Source organism: Lepus europaeus, chromosome 14, assembly GCF_033115175.1.
Source record: "Lepus europaeus isolate LE1 chromosome 14, mLepTim1.pri, whole genome shotgun sequence".
NCBI classification, from domain to species: Eukaryota; Metazoa; Chordata; class Mammalia; order Lagomorpha; family Leporidae; genus Lepus; species Lepus europaeus.
Window position 1 is genome coordinate 44,618,389 of NC_084840.1, and position 19,279 is coordinate 44,637,667.

Sequence of the window (19,279 nt, forward strand, 5' to 3'; positions counted from 1 at the left end):
TTGAAATAAGATTCCTTAAAATCATGACATAACATAGACCAAATTTGATCATTGTTACAAGTTGATTATTCAAATCTTTGAAAATAAGCACATATTTAAATAACTCTTAATAAAAATTCAGCTGTTTTTGAACAATTAGAATTTAACAGACATCAAGAGAACATAATAGATTACTTTAACACATTCCTCTAACAGAGCATCAGAGTTTAATTCTATGTCAAAGAGAAATTGAGCTTCCTGTGATCTTTTGCTGTGAGGTTTCCTTCCTTTACCTTCTTTCATATTGGTGACCATGTTTCTGTGTTTTTGTGTGTAACACATCTTTAAGCATCTTTTGCAGGGCAGGATGAGTGGCAACAAATTCTTTCAGTTTCTGTTTGCTATGAAAAGTCTTAATTTCACCTTCATTCACAAATGAGAGCTTTGCAGGATATAATATTCTGGGCTGGCAGTTTTTCTCTCTTAGTACCTGGGCTATGTCTCGCCATTCCCTTCTAGCTTGTAGGGTTTCTGCTGAGAAGTCTGCTGTGAGTCTAATTGGAGATCCTCTGAGAGTAATCTGACGTTTCTCTCTTGCACCTTTTAGAATCTTTTCTTTATGTTTCACTGTGGTGAGTTTGATTACAATGTGTCGTGGTGAGGATCTCTTTTGGTCATGTTTATTAGGGGTTCTATAAGCTTCCTGTACTAGGATGTCTCTGTCCTTCTCCAAACCTGGGAAATTTTCTGCTAGTATCTCACTAAAAATGCCTCATAATCCTTTCTCCCTCTCCATGCCTTCAGGAACTCCTAGAACCCGAATGTTAGATTTTTTAATAGTATCCTGTAGATTCCCGACAATATTTTTTAGATTTCTAATTTCTTCTTCTTTTCTTTGGTTTGCCTGTTTCCTTTCCTGTTCTCTGTCTTCTAAGTCTGATATTCTCTCTTCTGCTTCGCCCATTCTGTTTTTAAGGCTCTCTAATGTGTTTGTCATTTGATCTATTGAATTCTTCATTTCATTATGATTTCTCGTCACTATCACCGTTTCTTGTTCCACTAATTGTTTCATTTCATTTTGATTCCTCCTTAATATTTCACTTTCACGAGATTTTCTATCTTGTCCATGAAGGATTTCTGTAGTTCAAGAATTTGTTTTTGAGAACTTCTTAATGTTCTTATCAATTTTTTGAGATCCGCTTCTTGCATTTCTTCTGTCTCATCATCTTCATAATCTTGCATTGGGGTGTCTTTTTCATTTGGGGGCGTCATAGTGTCTTCCTTGTTCTTGTTACCTCGGTTTTTGCGTTTGTTGTATGGCATGTTGGAGATATTTGGTTTCTTCACTGTGGTGTTTTTTTTTTTCTTGTTATACTATGACTCTAGATTAAGTGGACTGTCTGCTTTCAGTGGAGCCTTAGAGGCTTGAGATGGGTGTGGACTGAGAGCTGTGTTTGGTTCCTCAGGGTTGAGGGTGTGTCAAGATGACACTCCCAGGTTAGGCGTGGTAAATCTCTCTTTCTTTCTTTCTTTCTTTTTTTTTTTTTTTGATTCAAAAGGGATGTAAGTCCACACAGCTGAACATAATTGGAGGTAGTTAGCAGGCAAATGATATACCCACAGGAGCCAGAGATCAGAAGCTCTTTCTCAAGGACCACACAGGGAATCTCTGCTGCCCTCGGTGTGGGCTCCAATTCTCCTGCAGTCTCCCACTGGGTTGCCAAGTTAGATCCTAATCTCCTGTTATTTCACCCCCCCAGAGTCAGGTTTTTCTGCTCGGCTCAGGGCCGGTGCAGACCCGAGGTCGCCCTGCTTATGACGTATGTCCAAAATGGTGCCTGCTCTTTGTCTTGCTCGCCCTTGAGGGGTGAGCGGAGAGAGAGAAACTCATGTCCGTTTCGGTCACTTTTTTTTTTTTTCCTCTCTCTCTTCTAGTTAGCCTGGTGAACTTTTCCCCATGGAGTGTCAAGCCTCGTTCCCTCTAGTCTCCTCTTTCCGCTTGCCCGCTGGTGTCTCGGGCTACTGCGGTTCGGCTCACCTCGCGTTCCAGCGCTGGTGCGTTGAGTCTGCCACTGGTGTCCCGAACTTGGGCTCCCACGCTCTCCACGCAGGTCCACTGTGAATCACTAGTTCCGGAAGAGTTTCCTCTGCTGTTTCTTCCCCTACTCTTCCTTGACCATGCAGTATCTCCACTTTTATTAACCTGTGTCTTGCCGAAGAATATCAATGTGCTCCCTTCCTATTCCACCATCTTGCCACTCTCCTCGATACCTTGATAATTTAATATATATACATATACATATATATATCATGAATCTTTGTATAGCTTTGCAATAATAAATATGTTTTCTAAAATCAGAACTGCAAATTATAAAATATATCCTTCAAAGTGGTGACAATGCCAATAATGTTATAATATGCCACAAGTAACTGTAATGTAACTTTAAAGGAAACTGATTTGATTCAGTATATATTATAAATAGTTCTTCACAGAATCATACCATCTAAATGGCAATGTACTCTTATTTCATATGTTTAAAAAATGGAGAGGGAGAAATAGGACTTTTGGAGTACTAGTAATGCTTTGTTCTCTTGTATGTTGGTGTGATCAGATGACAAAACACTTGTTTATATGTTACAAAATATATAACACTTGGAACAAATTGAATAACTATCATCCGATCTTTTTTCATGTATTATATCATAATATAAGTGTGACATTATTAATGATTACCATAATTAGAACATTTAAGTTGAATTCCAAAAAAATGTAATATATTGACTGTGTAATTAAATTCAAAATGAAAATGATACTACAAAATTGTCATCAAAGAAATGATCAAAACCTTAGCAGATCCAAAATGTAGAATAACATATTCCAGAGGTGTCAAATAATTAAAATATCATATTTGGGGGATATTGGTTATATTTGAGGGGCAGGTCTTTTCCATAAATGTGTAATTTATGGTTTGTCTCATTCAGCATGAGCACTTTTTAGTGTAGAAATTAAAGGTAACTGGTTTGTGTCAGTGAGAAAGTGGCAATTACTGTTTTTACTATTGAGGTTTGGTACTAAAATTCATAACTAGTAGTAAAAATGAAATTTCAGTCAGTAGTGAAAATAAAGCTGTAATATCTTCATCTGTCCAGTTCACGGATACCTGACTTCTGTCCAGGAAATTCTGGACATAATCAAGACATCCTTGGAGAGGTTTAGACAAGAAGCAAGGCCTCAGTCAGGTATTCCACAGACTTGGGCACTATTTCTTTTCTTGTTATCTATGTAGAATTGTTGCAGAAACAACAATGGTGACATGGAGGGCTATGTGGGCAGAGTGTATTGCACTCAGAACTATCCTGTAGGTCTAGCAGGTAACTACATTTTGTCTCATAGGCACTCAAGTCCCCATAAGTCATGAAAGGCACAGTCATGCAGGTGGGACCATCCAGCTGGTTGCAATCATAAGAATGGCCCAGCAGGGACTTGTTTAGGACTCATGAACTCTTCAAAGGGGTCATAACCCTGACAGACAACAAAGGCCTTGATGCTGGAGTTCCAGCTGTCCTTGGGCTTGGCACAGAACACATTGAAGAAATCACACGGGTAATCGTAGAGCACCATCACATCCTGGCTCTGGGACATTTTGGCCATGAAGCAGCCTGAGAGCTTTAGGATGTGTGTGGCAATGTTCAGGGTGACTAGGAGATGGGCCTACATATACTCATCAGCATCATGAAGACCAGTTACATTAGGATCTCCATCACACACCACTGGGTAGGTGGGGCAGCCGGCAAAGTGCTGCATGATGTCTGTGGCAGTGGACAGCTGGGAAGTGTCTCCCTGGACCTGGACCCTACTTTGTAGTGGAACCACAGCCTGTAGCTCCACAACCACCACCTTGGCCCACAACTTTCTGACTCAGCATCTGGCTCCAGTGGCCCAAGACAGCAAACAGGCCAACTGTTTGTGTCAAACCTTGAAAAACTTGGAATTTCTTATCAAACTGTAACCATTTGAAGCACTACAGGTACACCTGAAACTCTCCTTGGCCAGGCAGTAGTAGACAGTCTGCTAGACTTCAAAGTCAGACCCATCTCACATGCTGTTTGCTCAGAAACCTGCAATGGTCAGCTGATGCCACCCTGTGTCAGTAAGCCTATGAGCAGGAGACCACTTAGCTTGGGTCTGAAGCCTTCTCTGTGCGAACCACAGGTACTAATACAGCCACAGAGACCGCTGGCAGACCACACTCCTTCCCTTGCTGGTGGGACAGCAAGTATGTGCCTCCATGGCCTCAGCCTGGATTCCTGTCCTCTGCACCCTAGAGCTTACTTTAGCTTTCTGACTGTGGAGAAGCAGGAGGAAGGAGACTGGTTTGTGTGGCCTGATTCTTGGTAAGAGTGAAAACCACGGAGAGATTGTATGGCTTCAGTTTGTGTTTGCAGTAGCCCCAAGTGCCTACTGCACATGCACAAGGGTATGGCAGCCAGGCTAATTTGGAACCCCGTGCTAATTAGGAAGCCCGTGCTGCTGTGAGTCTTTAACCCAACCTGAACACACCATATGAGTCCTGTCATCTTGGATCCTCCTATGTATGTTTTTGCAGTTTTTGTCTGAAAGTCTATTTTGTCTGATAAAAGTACAGCTACTCTTGGTAGCTTTGGTGTGTTTATTTTTTCCCCATGGAATATCATTTTTCAGCCTTTTATCTTCATTCTTTGTCTTTTCTGGCAGAGTGAGTTTCTTAGTCTCCTGTTGGGAGCATATCATTAGGTCCTTTCTTTTTTTAAATCCATTCATTATTGTTGAATAGGTTCTCCATAACTTTATTCCTCTCACCTCCCTCAAAAATTCTCATAATTCAACTATTCCCTTATTTAATGGTTTCCCAAAATCTCAGATTTTCTTCATTCTTTTTATATATTTTTTCCTGACCGGGATATTTCAAAAGATTTATCTTCAATGCAAATATTCTTTGCTTTGCTTGTTCTAATTTGTTATTGAGATTTTTCAACTGTAATTCATGTCTGACTTACTGAGATCATCTATAAAATTTCTGTTTGGTACTTTTTGGAGAATTTTTGTATCTTTGCTGAACTTTTCATTGATATTATGCATTCACTTCCTAATTTTCTTTATCGGTGTTCTTTATCTTTTGTGCTTTTTATGATCATTCTTTTGAGGTAATTTACAGACCTTCATAAATCTCTGTTCTGTGGAATCTGATATTATTTTCTATGGTAATTTCTTCTTTTGTAAATGTATACAAAAGGAACAAATTTCATATATTTCCTACACATGGTTTTAAGAGCATAATAATAATTCCCACTTTACCGTCTTTCCCTCCCTCAATTCTACCCTCCCTCCTCTTTCCTTTCTTATTTTTCTTTTAAATTTTACAATGACATACTTTCAATTTACTTTATAATCACAAGTTTAACCCTCTACTAAATATAGAATTCAACAAATAGTAAGCTGAAAAATCACTGTTCTTCAAGAGTATAAACAATCAAATCTCTAAATGTAAATTTCATTCATGTACATGACTTTTTTGTACTCTGTATATTTGTTGCCACAAATCAGGGAAAACATGACATTTGTCTGGGGTACTGGCAAATTTCAGTGAACACAATGGTCTCCAATTACATCCATTTTGATGTTAAAGATGATATTTAATTCTTTTTATGGCTGTGTAGTATTCTATCATGTATATATACCACAGTTTCTTTATCCAGTTATCAGTTGAGTGATGGACATCTGGGTTGAGTCTATATCTTAGTTATTGTGAATTGACCCACAATAAACATGGAGGTAACTGATAACTCTTTCAAATGCTGATTTCATTTCCTTTGGAAAATTCCCAGTAGTGCAATGGCTTGGTCATACGGTAGATCAATTTTTAGATTTCTGAGGAATCCCCATACTGGCTTTCATAATGTTTATGCTAGTTTACATTCCCACCAATAGTAAAATTAGAGTACCTTTTTCCCCACATCCTCACCAGCATTTGTTATTTTTTGATTTCTGGATAATAGCTGTTCTAACTGGGGTGAGGTGAAATTTCATCGTGTTTTTCATTTTCATTTCACCGACGGCTAGTGATCCTGAGGCATCTTTTCATGTGTCTATTGGTGATTTGTATTTCATCATTTGAAAAATACCTGTTTATGTCCTTAGCCCATCTCTTAACTGTATTGCTTGTTATTGTTGTTTTCTTTTTTTCCCAAAGAAACCTTTTATTTAAGAACTACAAACTGTATGCATTTCATAGGTACAACTTTAGGAATATAATGGATCTTCCCACCATACGTGCCCTCCCACTCACAATCCCACCTCTACTCCCTTTTTCATTCTCAGTCCCATTCTCCACTAAGATCCATTTTCAATTAACTTTATATATAGAAGACCAATTCTTTACTAAGAGTTCAACAATTTGCATTAAAAAAAAAAACCTTCCTCAATAGTCGAGACAAGGGCTGTTCAAAGTCACTGCATCTTTTTTTTTTTTTTTTGGACAGGCAGAGTGGACAGTGAGAGAGAGAGAGACAGAGTTTAGAAAGGTTTTCCTTTACTGTTGGTTCATCCTCCAATGGCTGCCGCAGCCGGCACACCACGCTGATCCGAAGCCAGGAGCCAGGTGCTTCCTCCTGGTCTCCCATGCAGGTGCAGGGCCCAAGCGCTTGGGCCATCCTCCACTGCGCTCCCGGGCCACAGCAGAGAGCTGGCCTGGAAGAGGGGCAACTGGGACAGAATCCGGCGCCCCGACGGGGACTAGAATCTGGTGTGCCGGCGCCACAGGCGGATGATTACCCTATTGAGCCACGGCACTGGCCAGTCACTGCATCTTGAAGTTAATTTCATTTCTCTTCTTCTTCTTTTTTTTTTTTTTTACAAACTTAATTAACTTTAAAGAAGCACCCAAGAATGATAACATTGTTTGTGATGACATAAATATATGTCATCCTTTCTCCTCCCTTGAGAGAAAAGTACATCCTTCTTTGATGACCACTTCTTTCCACTGGGGACTCACTTACAGAGGTCCTTCATGTAGGATAGTTTGTTTACCACAGTGTCTTGGCTTTCCTTGCCTGAAATGCTCTCATGGGCTTTTTAGCCAGATCAGAATGCCCTAAGGTGTGATTCTGAGGTCAGAGTGCTACTTAAAGCAAATGTCATTCTATGAGTCTGCTTCTCATGTTGGAACATTCACTCCTTTTTATTCTATTAATTATTGTTACCAGGCATGTAATCCTATCCATATGATCACTTTAATACTCAACATGGTGTTTTTTCCACTCAGCTTAAGAGGATTTGGGGTCCCAGGGCAAGTTTTTAAACTGTACCCTTAGAAGTAAGTCTGTAGAACTGTATGCAGACTATACAGCTATACAGTTAAAAACATCATACAATTAATTTTTACCACTTTAAGAACATGATTATTCTTCCCACCATGCCTGCCATCACACCCATACTCCCACCGCTTTTCCTCCTCCCTCCCTTATTCCCACTCTTATTTTTTCTGAGCTCTATTTTCAATTGACTTTATACACATATGTTTAACTATATGTTAAGTAAAGAGTTAGACAAATAATATGAAAAAAAAAAAGGAAAACTGTTCCTCACCAGTCAAGACAAAGGATAATTAATTCATTGCTTCTCAAGTCTCAATTTCACTTCTACAGATTTCCTTTTAGGTGCTCTATTAGTTATCACAGGTCAGGGAGAAAATACGGTATTTGTACCTTTGAAACTGGCCTATTTTACTAAGTATGATCTTTTCCAGAATCCTCTATTTTGTTGCAAATGACCATATTTTATTTATTTTTTATTTTTTTGACTTTTATTTAATAAATATAAATTTCCAAAGTACAACTTTTGGATTATAGCAGCTTTTCCCCACATAACCTCCCTCCCACCTGCAAACATCCCATCTCCCACTCCTTCTCCCATCCCATTCCTCATCAAGATCCATTTTCAATTATCTTTATTTACAGAAGATCAACTTAGTATATGCTAAGTAAAGATTTCAACAGTTTGTACCTGCACAAACACACAAAGTATAGAGTAGTAGTTTTACCACTAATTCGCATAATACAACACATTAAGGACAGGGATCCTACATGGGCAGTAAGTGCACAGTGACTCCCGTTGTTGATTTAACAATTGACACTCATGACTTCAGTAATCAGGTGAGGCTCTTGTCATGAGCTGCCAAGGCTATAGAAGCCTCTTGAGTTCACAAACTCTGATCTTATTTTAAAAAGGTCATAGTCAAAGTGGGAGTTCTCTCCTCCCTTCAGAGAAAGGTACCTCCTTCCTTGATGGCCCATTCTTTTTGCTGGGATCTCACTCACAGAGATCTTTCATTTAGGTCTTCTTTTTTTGCCACAGTGTCTTGGCTTTCCATGCCTAAACTACTCTCATGGTCTCTTCAGCCAGATCCGAATGCCTTAAGGGCTGATTCTGAGGCCAAAGTGTTGTTTAGGACATCTGCCATTCTATGAGTCTGCTTTTATCCCACTTCTCATGTTGGATTGTTCTCTCCTTTTAATTCTATCAGTTATTATTAACAGGCACCAGTCTTGTTTATGTGATCCCTTTCACACTTAATGCTATCATTATGATCAATTATGAACTTAACCTGATCACTTTGACTAGTAAGATGGCATTGAATTGGAATCCCCTGGCACATTTCTAGCTCTACCATTAGAGGTAAGTCTGAGTGAGCCTGTGCCAAACTGTACATCTCCTCCCTCTCTTATTCCTACTCATATTTAATAGGGATCACTTTTCAGTTACATTTAAATCCCTAAGAATAATTGTGAGTTAATTAAAGAGTTCAACCAATGGTATTAAGTAGAACAAAAAAAAATACTAAGTGTAATAAAATAGTAAGTTGTTGCTAGACAGTCATGACAAGGTCTGATCAAGTCATTGATTCTCATAGTGTCCATTTCACTTCAACAGGTTTCCTTTTAGGTGTTCAGTTAGTTGTCACTGATCAGGGAGAACTTATGATATTTCTCCATTTGGGACTGGCTTATTTCACCAAGCATGATGTTTTCCAGATTCTTCCATCTTGTTGCAAATGACCAGATTTTATTTTCTTAATGCTGTTTGGTATCCTATAGCATACATATCCCGTAATTTCTTTATCCAGTCTTCTGTTGATGGGCATTTAGGTTGATTCCATGACTTAGCTATTGTGAATTGAGCTGCAATAAACATGGAGATGCAGGCAGATCTTTTATTTGCCAGTTTAATTTCCTTTGGGTAAATTCCAAGTAGTGGGATGGCTGGGTCATGTGGTGGGGTTATATTCAGGTTTCTGAAGAAACTCCAAACTGACTTCCATAGTGGCTTTACCAGTTTGCATTCCTACCAATAGTGGGTTGGTGTCCTTTTTTCCCCAAATCCTTGCCAGCATCTGTTGTTGGTTGATTTCTGTATGTAAGGCATTCTAACCAGGGTGAGTGAAACCTCATTGTGGTTTTTTTTGTTTATTTGTTTGTTTGTTTGTTTCATTTCCTTGATGGCTATTGATGCTGAACATTTTTTCATTTGTCTGTTGGCCATTTGGATTTCCTCTTTTGAAAAATGTCTATTTAGGTCCTTGGCCCATTTCTTAAGTGGGTTGTTTGTTTTGTTGTTGTGGAGTTTCTTGATCTCTCTGTAGATTATGGTTTTAAACCTTTATTAGTTGGATAATTTGTGAATATTTTTCCCATTCTGTCGGTTGCCTATTCACTTTCCTGACTGTTTCTTTTGCATTACAGAAACGTCTCAATTTGATGTAATCCCAATTGTTAATTTTGGCATTGACTGCCTGTCCCTCTGGGGTCTTTTCCAGGAAGTCTTTGCCGGTGCCTCTATCTTGCAAGCATCCAATGTTCTGTAATAATTTGATGGTGTTGGGTCATAGATATAGATCTTTAATCTGTGTTGAGTGGATTTTTGTTTAAGGTGTAAGATAGAGGTCTTGCTTCAAGCTTCTGCATGTGGAAATCCAGTTTTCTCGACACAGTTTGTTGAATAGACTGTCCTTGCTCCAGGAATTGGTTTTAGATCCTCGATCAAATATGAGTTGGCTGTAGAAGTTTTGAATGATTTCTGGTGTTTTTATTCTGTTCCATTGGTCTATTCATCTGTTTCTGTACCAGTACCATGCTGTTTTGATAACAACTGCCCTGTAGTATGTCTTGAAATCTGGTGTTGCGATGCCTTTGGCATTGTATTTGTTGTACAAGATTGCTGTGGCTCTTTGAGGTCTCCTGTGCCTTCATATGAATTTCAGCATCATTTTTTAAAGATCTGAGAAGAATGTCTTTGGTATTTTGATTAGTATCACATTGAATCTATAAATTGCTTTTGGAGAATGTACATTTTGATGATGTTGATTCTTCCAATCCATGAGCATGGAAGATTTTTCCATTTTTTGGTATCCTCTTCTATTTCTTTCTTTCAGATTGTTTGTCTCATCATAGATTTCTTTGACATCCTTGGTTAAGTTTATTCCAAGGTATTTGATTGTTTTTGTAGTTATTGTGAATGTGATTGATCTTAGAAGCTCTTTCTCAGCTGTGACATTGCCTGTATATACAAATGCTGTTGATTTTTGTGCATTGATTTTATATCCTGCTACTTTGCCAAACTCTTCTATGAGTTCCAATAGTCTCTTAGTAGAGTTCTTTGCATCCCCTAAATACAGAATCATATTATCTGCAAAGAGGGATAGTTTGACTTCTTCCTTCCCAATTTGCATCCCTTTAATTTCTTTTTCTTTCCTAATGGCTCTGGCTAAAACTTCCAGAACCATGTTGAATAGCAGTGGTGAGAGTGGGCATCCCTGTCTGGTACCAGATCTCAGTGGAAATGCTTCTAACTTTTCCCCATTCAATAGGATGCTGGCCATGGGTTTTTCATAAATTTCTTTGATTTTATTGAGGAATGTTCCTTCTATACCAGACATACTGTGAGCCCTCCCACACAGCCTCAGGTTTTCACAGTCCTGGTACACAAGCCTCCCACTGTCATGAACACCTAGTCCTCTGTCATTTCTGCCCACCAGACTCAGGAGTCTCCACTGGGCTGGTTGCTGGTTGTGGACTCGAAATAGCACAATTGTTATGTATGTCCAAAATGGCACCCACTCTCTATAAGCTTGTTAGATGATGCTGTAGCAGGGTGATTTAGGAGAGAGGAATATGCCCCTTCCCTTTTTTTTCTCCTCTAGTTTTGCATGTACACTGTCCCCTATGGTCTACAAGCTGGATTTCCATTTTTCCTGCAACTTTATCACCAGGGACTTTGGCTGCTCTGGTCTGGTCTCACCTCATGCTCCAAAGCTTGTATGGAGGCTCTCAGCTGCTGGAGTTCTGCGTTGTGCACGTTCATACCCTCTATGAAGGTCCACTGTGTTGCTCTAATTTGCAACAAATTTCCTCTGACATTTTCTCCCTAATTCTTCACTGAGATTACATTGCACTCTCTGCATTTTTTAAAAATTATCTTCTAGAATAGAGCAGTAAGCTCCCTTCCTACTCTGCCATCTTAATCTAGTCTCTGTTTTCTTTTTTTCTTAAGATTTTTTATTTGAAAGGCAGAGTTACAGAGAGGTAGGAGAGAGAGAGAGAGAGAGAGAGAGAGAGAGAGAGAGAAGTGTCCATCAACTGGTTCACCTCCCCAAATGGCTGCAACAACTGAGCTGGAACTATCCAAAGCCAGGTGCCAGGAGCTTCTTCTGAGTCTCCCATGTGGGTACAAGGGTCCAAGCACCTGGGCCATCCTCTACTGCCTTTCCAATCTATACTAAATAGCTGGATCATATATGGAGCATCCGGGACTCAAACAAGCAGCCATTTGGGGTGCCAGCACTACAGGTGTCATCTAACCTGTATGCCCCAGCTCTGGCCTCTGTTGAGTTTCTTGAGGTCTTTATAGATACTGGATATTAATTCTTTATCAGCAGCACATATGTTTTCATATTCTGTTAGTTACCTCTTTGCTGAATGTTTCGTTTGCAGTGCAGAAACCTCTTAGTTTGATTAAATCACATTTGTCTATTTTTTACCTTTATTACCTATGCTTCTAGAGTCATGTTCAAGAAGCCTGTCTATGCCAATGTCTTGCAGAGCTTCTCTGATGTTAACCTTAATAATTTTATGGTTTTAGGTCTTAGATTTAGATCCTTGATCCATATTGAGTTGATTATTTAAAATATGAGTGTAAGGTAGGGATCTTGTTTCCTAATTCTGCATTCACAGATCCAATTTTCCCAACCATTAGTTGAAGAGAATGTCATTTCTCCAGGGATTAATTTTAGCTCCTTTGTTAAAGATTAGTTGGTTGAAAACGTGTGGAATAATTTCTGGGGTCACTAATCTGTTCTGTTGGTCCACATGTGTACTTTGTGCCAGTACCAGGTTGTTTTGATTACAACTGTCCTGTAAGATGTCTTAAAACCAAGTATTATGATGCCTCCAACTTTATTCTTTATGTTTAGCATTGCTTTAGCTATTCCTGTGATTCTGTATGATTTTTAAGGTAGATTTTTCCAGCTCTGAGAAAAATATCTATGGTAGTTTAATTGGGATCACATTAATCTGTAAATTGTTTGGGGTAATATGGCATTTTGATGATGTTAATTCTTCCAATTCATGAACATGGAAGACATTTTTTTGGTGTCTTCTTACATGTCTTTCTGTAATGTTTTATAATTTTCATTATAAGGCTCTTTCTCTTCCTTGGTTAAATTTATCACAAGGTATTTAATTTTTATTGTACCTTTGTGAATGGGAATGACCTTACAAGCTATGTTTCAACCATGGCATTGTTTGTGTATATAAAGGCTATTAATATGTCATTTTTTTTATTCTTCAGCTTTGCCATACTCTTTTCTGTGATCTTTTAGTAGAGTCTTTTGGTCCCCTTATATGTGTTGAACCATTTGTGCATATCAGGGATTAATCCCACTTGGTTCAGATGAATGACTTTCTGATGTGTTGTTGCACTTAATTAGCTACTATTTTGTTGGAGATTTTTGCATCTATATGTTTCAGGCTATTGGTCTAGTTTTCTTTCTTTATTGTACCTTTTTCTGGTTGTGAAACTAAGGTGATGGTGGCCTCTTAAAAGGAGTTTGGGAGAATTCCTTCCCTTAAAATTGTTTTGAATATTTTGAGAAGTATTGGAATTAATTCTTCTTTTTTAAAAGATTTATTCGTTTGCTTGAAAGGCAGAGTTAGATAGAAGGAGAGAGAAAATCTTCCATCTACTCATTTATTTCCCAGATGGCTTCAGTGGCTGGATTTGGGCCCATCTGAAGCCAGGAGCCAAGAGCTTTGTCCGGGTCTCACACATTGGTTTAGGGACTCATGTACATGGGTCATCATCTACTATATTCCCAAGCACTTTAGAGTGGAGCTGGATTGCAAGTGAAGCAGCCTGGGACTCGAACCATTGCCCTTTTTTGGTGCCAGCACTATAGGTGCTATAAATCATCACCAGACCCAGCAATTAGTTTTTCTTTAAAAATCTGGTAGAATTGTGACGTAGGCTCAACTCCTGGCTGCTCCACTTCTAATACAGCTCCTGGCAAATGTGTCTGGAAAAGCAGGGGAGGTTGACTTAAGTGCCTGGACCCTGCCATCTATGTGGGAAACCAAGATGGAGTTCCAGGCTCCTGGCTTTGGTCTAGCCCATTTCTGTTATGGACTTTTGAGGAGTGAACTGGCAGATGGAGGATCTCACTCTCTCTCTGCCACCACCTACCATGTCTCTGAATCTTTCACTCTCTCTGTAATGCTGCCTTTCAAATAAGTAAATCTGCTTTTTAAAGAAAGTCATTTCTTATTCACTGTACAGTTGTTGTCAGGTGAACACATGCATTTTTGCAGGAACCCATGCAGGTCTTCACCCTAATGCTGATGACATTCCTATCTTGAGAGAGAAAAAGAGTACTGTGTGCTGTGTGTCAGCATCTCTGTGGCCACGTCTAGAAGTGGAACACATCATTTCTAATCAAATTCCGTTGTTTTGAAATCACTAGCAGCAAACTGAGCTGTGAAATCAAGTGCCTGTCTGAGTAGTCACTAACCAGCAACAAATGTACCCTGTAGAAGGGTGATTGTAGTTACCTGTCTCCATCCCATGGCTAAGGAAGGATGAGGGAAAAACAAACAGGAGTAATGACAAAGAAAGTGAAAGAGATTTGAATCTGTGGACCACACGTAGATGGTTATCATAAGGTTTATTGAGAAGCAAGTAGTAGAAAAAGACAAAGCAGGAAGCAAAGGGAGAAAAAAGTGAGTATTTTAGTTTTGATTGTATTATATATATTGTAGAGAAAACACAGAAAATACATGATCTGTGTCTAGAACTCAGGAAAAGCACAGATTGGCATGCAGATGTTGGGTCACCAGCCACCAGGTGGTCATGGCAGCAAACATTACCACCAAGGGAGAGGAAAGAAAGATGAATCAGGATTACAAGTTGTTGTTCTAGTATTTCAAGGCCTGTATACCAATCTGTGCCTTTTCCTGCATGTGTATGTATGTTATTGAACACAAGGAAAGTAGAGTGCTATGTACCTAGTTTCAGAGCTTTTCTTAAGGATAGATCATTGGAAATACTCAAGTGATATTAAGTTAATATTAAGCATTTTCAAAGAAAATAGATTTATGAGGAGTTCTTGGAGTTATTTTTGGGATTCACAAGATAAAATATTAACAGTTATTAAATAGTGAACTTAGATTCACAGCTGAACTATTGGCGAAATAATGAAGTCATACCATAGGACATAGTTTCTGATTTCTACAAACATATGAAAATGCTGTTTTAAAAGAACTTGTTGCTGGCATCGCAGCTCAATAGGCTAATCCTCCGCCTGCGGTACTGGCCCACCGGGTTCTAGTCCCAGCCAGGGCACCGGATTCTGTCTCGGTTGCCCCTCTTCCAGGCCAGCTCTCTGCTATGGCCAGGGAGTGCAGTGGAGGATGGCCCAAGCACTTGTGCCCTGCACCCCATGGGAGACCAGGATAAACACCTGGCTCCTGCCTTTGGATGAGCGCGGTGCACTGGCCGCGGCGGCCATTAGAGGGTGAACCAACGGCAAAAGGAAGACCTTTCTCTCTGTCTCTCTCTCTCACTGTCCACTCTGCCTGTCCAAAAAAAAAAAAAAAAAAAAAAAGAACTCGTTAATTACTCTTTACTAAAATTTAAAGAAGAAAACAAAATATCCAGTCTTACAGCCTAAGGCAGAGAATTATCACAGAGATACCTTTGAAAACTAACTTTCCAGTGCCCCTGGGACTGGGGGTCATGGATATGAAGTTTGAAAGCTGGATATGAGCTTTGTCATCACTCATGAAACAGGAGAGCTAGACTTGAACTTTTGCATAATGTCTGATCCTTTCCATGACTAAAAAGTTGCTCTGCATCAGGGAAGTTTTAAAGAAATTTGCCACTTGTCCAGGGACTTGGAAAAAAATGAAAAAAAAAATCCAGCAAAATCCTTAATTTGTGAAGCATCTTCATAGTACAGCATGTGATGTAGGAGCAAGAACTTGAAAATAAAACATTAACATTAGAATTTCTGGAACAATTAAAACTTCAATGGGAACACAAAAGTTATTGTAAGTATATTTCATATATACAGATTTAGGAACATAGTGATACTTTCCACCCATGCTCTAACCCTTCTTTCAAAACTTGAATAACTTAAATGAAATTATTTAAAAGTTATTGTAAATGTGTACTTTGGGGACCACTTGCTATTGGGACCCTAATACAAAAAGAAAAGACTAGTCTGGAAAAACAATAGGCATGGTATTAAATAAAAATAAAATAGATATACAGAGAAAAAATAGCTAAACACATGACAGTAAAATAATCTACCTTTTTAATTTTCCATATTAGTATGTTAAAGAAGATCTACTTTTTTAGATTTTTAGACTCCTCACTTATTTTTTCTTGACACAGCAAATTTAACCTAGAAATTCTAGTCATTGCTCAATTTACTGGAATTCAAAGCACCAACTTGATTTCTCCTCATGTCTTTGCTATCCTTCATTGTTAGGAAAATTTCATTTCATTATGTAATCTATTTCATTATGTAATCATTATGTAATCTATTTTAGCCACACTTTATTTTATTTTTAGTTAAGAATTATATATTTAAATGTCAGAGTTAGAGGAGGAGACACAGAGAGAGAGAGATCTTCTAGCCACTGGCCACGACAGCTAGGCCAGGCCGGAGCCAGGAGTTTATTTTGAGTCTCCCATGTGGATGCAGGGGCCCAAGCATTTGGACCATGCTCCACAGCATTCCCGGGCCATTAGAGAGGTGGATCAGAAGTGGAGCAGCCAGGACTCAAATCAGCACCCATGAGGGATGCTGAATGAACAGAATGAACGGATGAACAGAATGGAAACTGATACTGCAAGGGGGCTTAGAGTCTGGAGGAACAGAAAGACACATACACAGATGTTGTATGAGATGTCACCATTCCAGTGTAGGAATAAATGGTTCCTAGGAGATGCGAGACAGTGGCCAACCTGGGCAAACCAGGGAGAAGAAAAGGTTGTTTTCTTGAGTGTGAGGCGAACAGCGGATCACCCTGAGCATGAGAGAGAAGAGTCAGTGCAGCCAGAGGAAGTAGCATATGTGAGTGTGTGGAAGCATGAGGAGCCAGCGGCCTATTTGTGAAACATCTAGTCATGGGATATGATTTCACCACAGACGCTTATGGGGGGAGTCACAGCAAATAGGACTGGAAAATTAACCTTGAACCGTAAACTTAGGCTCTCTTTAATGCCTTGATCTGGAGTTTGCGTTTATGTAATAGAAAACAGTAACCCTGTAGGTAATGAAAACCATTTCAAATACAGAATCTGTATGACATACTGAGCAATTGAGGTGGGACAGAGAGAAAGACAGTGGTTTAGAAGTCTATCCTGAATGACTGCTAAAACCACCAACTTATTAGTGTGTAATCTATGCAACAGCTAAGGAGAGTCTGCAAGTGTATTCAAAATATTGACTAAATACTGCTTTTGTTTTTGTTTGTTCCTTAGTTGGAGAGACCTCTGAGATTTGCCCAGAAACCACTGATTTTTTGTGCCAAGACAAGAAGTGTATTGCATCCCACCTTGTCTGTGACTATAAGCCTGATTGCTCTGATAAGTCTGATGAAGCTCACTGTGGTAGGTACATCTCTCTGCTGTAATGTAGCCAGTTCATCACAAACTTCCATTTTATGAGTAGACCAGCATATTGGCATTTTTGATTTAGGACAATGTTCTTTTTATTTGCTCAAATAAATTTAGAATAGTTCAAACACTTTCTCCAAATTTTCTCTACAAATGTCTACAGGACAGACTTCTTATCCCTTTTATTCCATGCTGAAAACTATAGCTAACCTAATACAATAGAAAATTATATTAGAAAAGTTTCCAATTGTATGATTGTCCTTAATTATGTGGAAGATCAGAATTGGCCAGAAACTGAACTAGGAGCCTCCATCTTTTCATTGCTTATTGTTTCTTTCTCAAAAAACAAAACAAACAAACAAAAAACACCCAAAACCTGAAAATGGTTGATTTTCTCCATTAGACTAAAAATAAGCATGTTAAATATTTACTACTTTAACAATTAATTAATCTAATGCATGACTTCAGCATTTACATTATACTATAAAATAGGAGAAGATAGTCCTCATTTTTAAAAAATTCAAGCTTTCATCCAAGTAATTTGTTTATAGCCATGTATAAATCCAAGTCTGTAATTTTAGAATATGAACATATGTTTAACTGCAAATAATTTTTCATATGTAAGCTTTCATCCTGAATCTTGATAACATCTAAGTAACCTGTTGCAGTTATTGTTTGCTGGATAACAAGCCACCCTAACAGTTAATGGCATAAATAGCTATTTAAATCTGCCCACACTTTTGTGGGACAGTAATTTAGAAAGGGTTCCGTGATGCAGTTTTTCTCTTTGCATTTTCTATTGCTGGAACAGAACACTGGAGCCTGGGTGATTTATAAATAAGAGAGGTTTATTCTGATTCACAGTTCTGAAGACTGGGGAGTCTTAGCGCATAGCACTAGCATCTGCTCAGCTTCTGGTAAGGACATCATAATCCTATAATATATATTATGTTTTGACAATTTAAAGAGACTGTGTAGACCTGAGGAGAAGCGTCTTAAAAACTATAAATTGACCAACACATACATTGATCCTACAATCTTATGGCTGAATATAATATTGCAGAGAAAATGCCAGTTGTTTAAAAGGGCTTTAGTGATATTTTATAGACATATGAGGGATCATAACAACTATTATAATGTGAAGAATATTTTCTCCGAGAACAGACATATAATATACTAGTTAAATACCTGTATCCCATAAGAGTATCTGGGTTCGATCCCCAGCTCTAGCTCCTGATTTCAGCTTCCTGCCAATGCAGCACCTAGGAGGCAGTCATCATGGCTTAATTAGTTTTTTCCTACCAGACCCATGGGAGACATGGATGGCATTCATGGCTCCTGGCTTCAGTTCTGGCGCAGCTGTTATGGGCATCTGGACCAGTAAATAGGAGTTATTTTCTGTCTCCTTCTCAAATAAAATTTATTTTTATTTTATTTTATTTTTTATTTTATTTTTTATTTTTTACAGGCAGAGTGGACGGTAGAGGGAGACAGAGAGAAAGGTCTTCCTTTTTGCTGTTGGTTCACCCTCCAATGGCCGCCGCGGTAGGCGCGCTGCGGCCGGCGCACCGCGCTGATCCGATGGCAGGAGCCAGGTGCCTATCCTGGTCTTCCACGGGGTGCAGGGCCCAAGCACTTGGGCCATCCTCCACTGCACTCCCTGGCCACAGCAGAGAGCTGGCCTGGAAGAGGGGCAACCGGGACAGGATCGGTGCCCCAACCGGGACTAGAACCCGGTGTGCCGGCGCCGCAAGGCAGAGGATTAGCCTAGTGAGCCACGGCGCCGGCTCTCAAATAAAATTTAAAACATAAAAAAATGTTGTGGTAACTGCTAACTTGTAAATATCAGGAAATACCAGGAATATATTGAACCACCATGATTATGGTATATATAATGAGGTTTAGTAATATCTTGTCACATGGAAATGTTTATAGTAACTCAGTGTTAACACTTGAGATACAAATACAAAACTAAAAAGTAATGGATTCTCAAATGAATGGTAACAACTATAATTGCTGTTAAGGCCCTCCCCCAATCCACCTCACCCCATCCCATCCTATACCCATACTAAGAGTTGGTATGACCAGTAA

General features: G+C 39.0%; 1 protein-coding gene and 1 pseudogene across 1 annotated transcript in view; one reads left to right on the forward strand and one right to left on the reverse strand.

Annotated features, from left to right (window-relative positions):
* Positions 1-19,279, forward strand: part of MALRD1 (MAM and LDL receptor class A domain containing 1) — a 405,586-nt gene that overhangs the window by 266,744 nt on the left and 119,563 nt on the right. The window contains exon 26 of the mRNA XM_062210772.1: positions 17,054-17,182. Within this exon, the coding sequence (XP_062066756.1) occupies positions 17,054-17,182 (129 nt within the window). The remainder of the gene's footprint in view (positions 1-17,053; positions 17,183-19,279) is intronic.
* LOC133773819 (tRNA (cytidine(32)/guanosine(34)-2'-O)-methyltransferase-like) lies at positions 3,259-11,374 on the reverse strand (annotated as a pseudogene).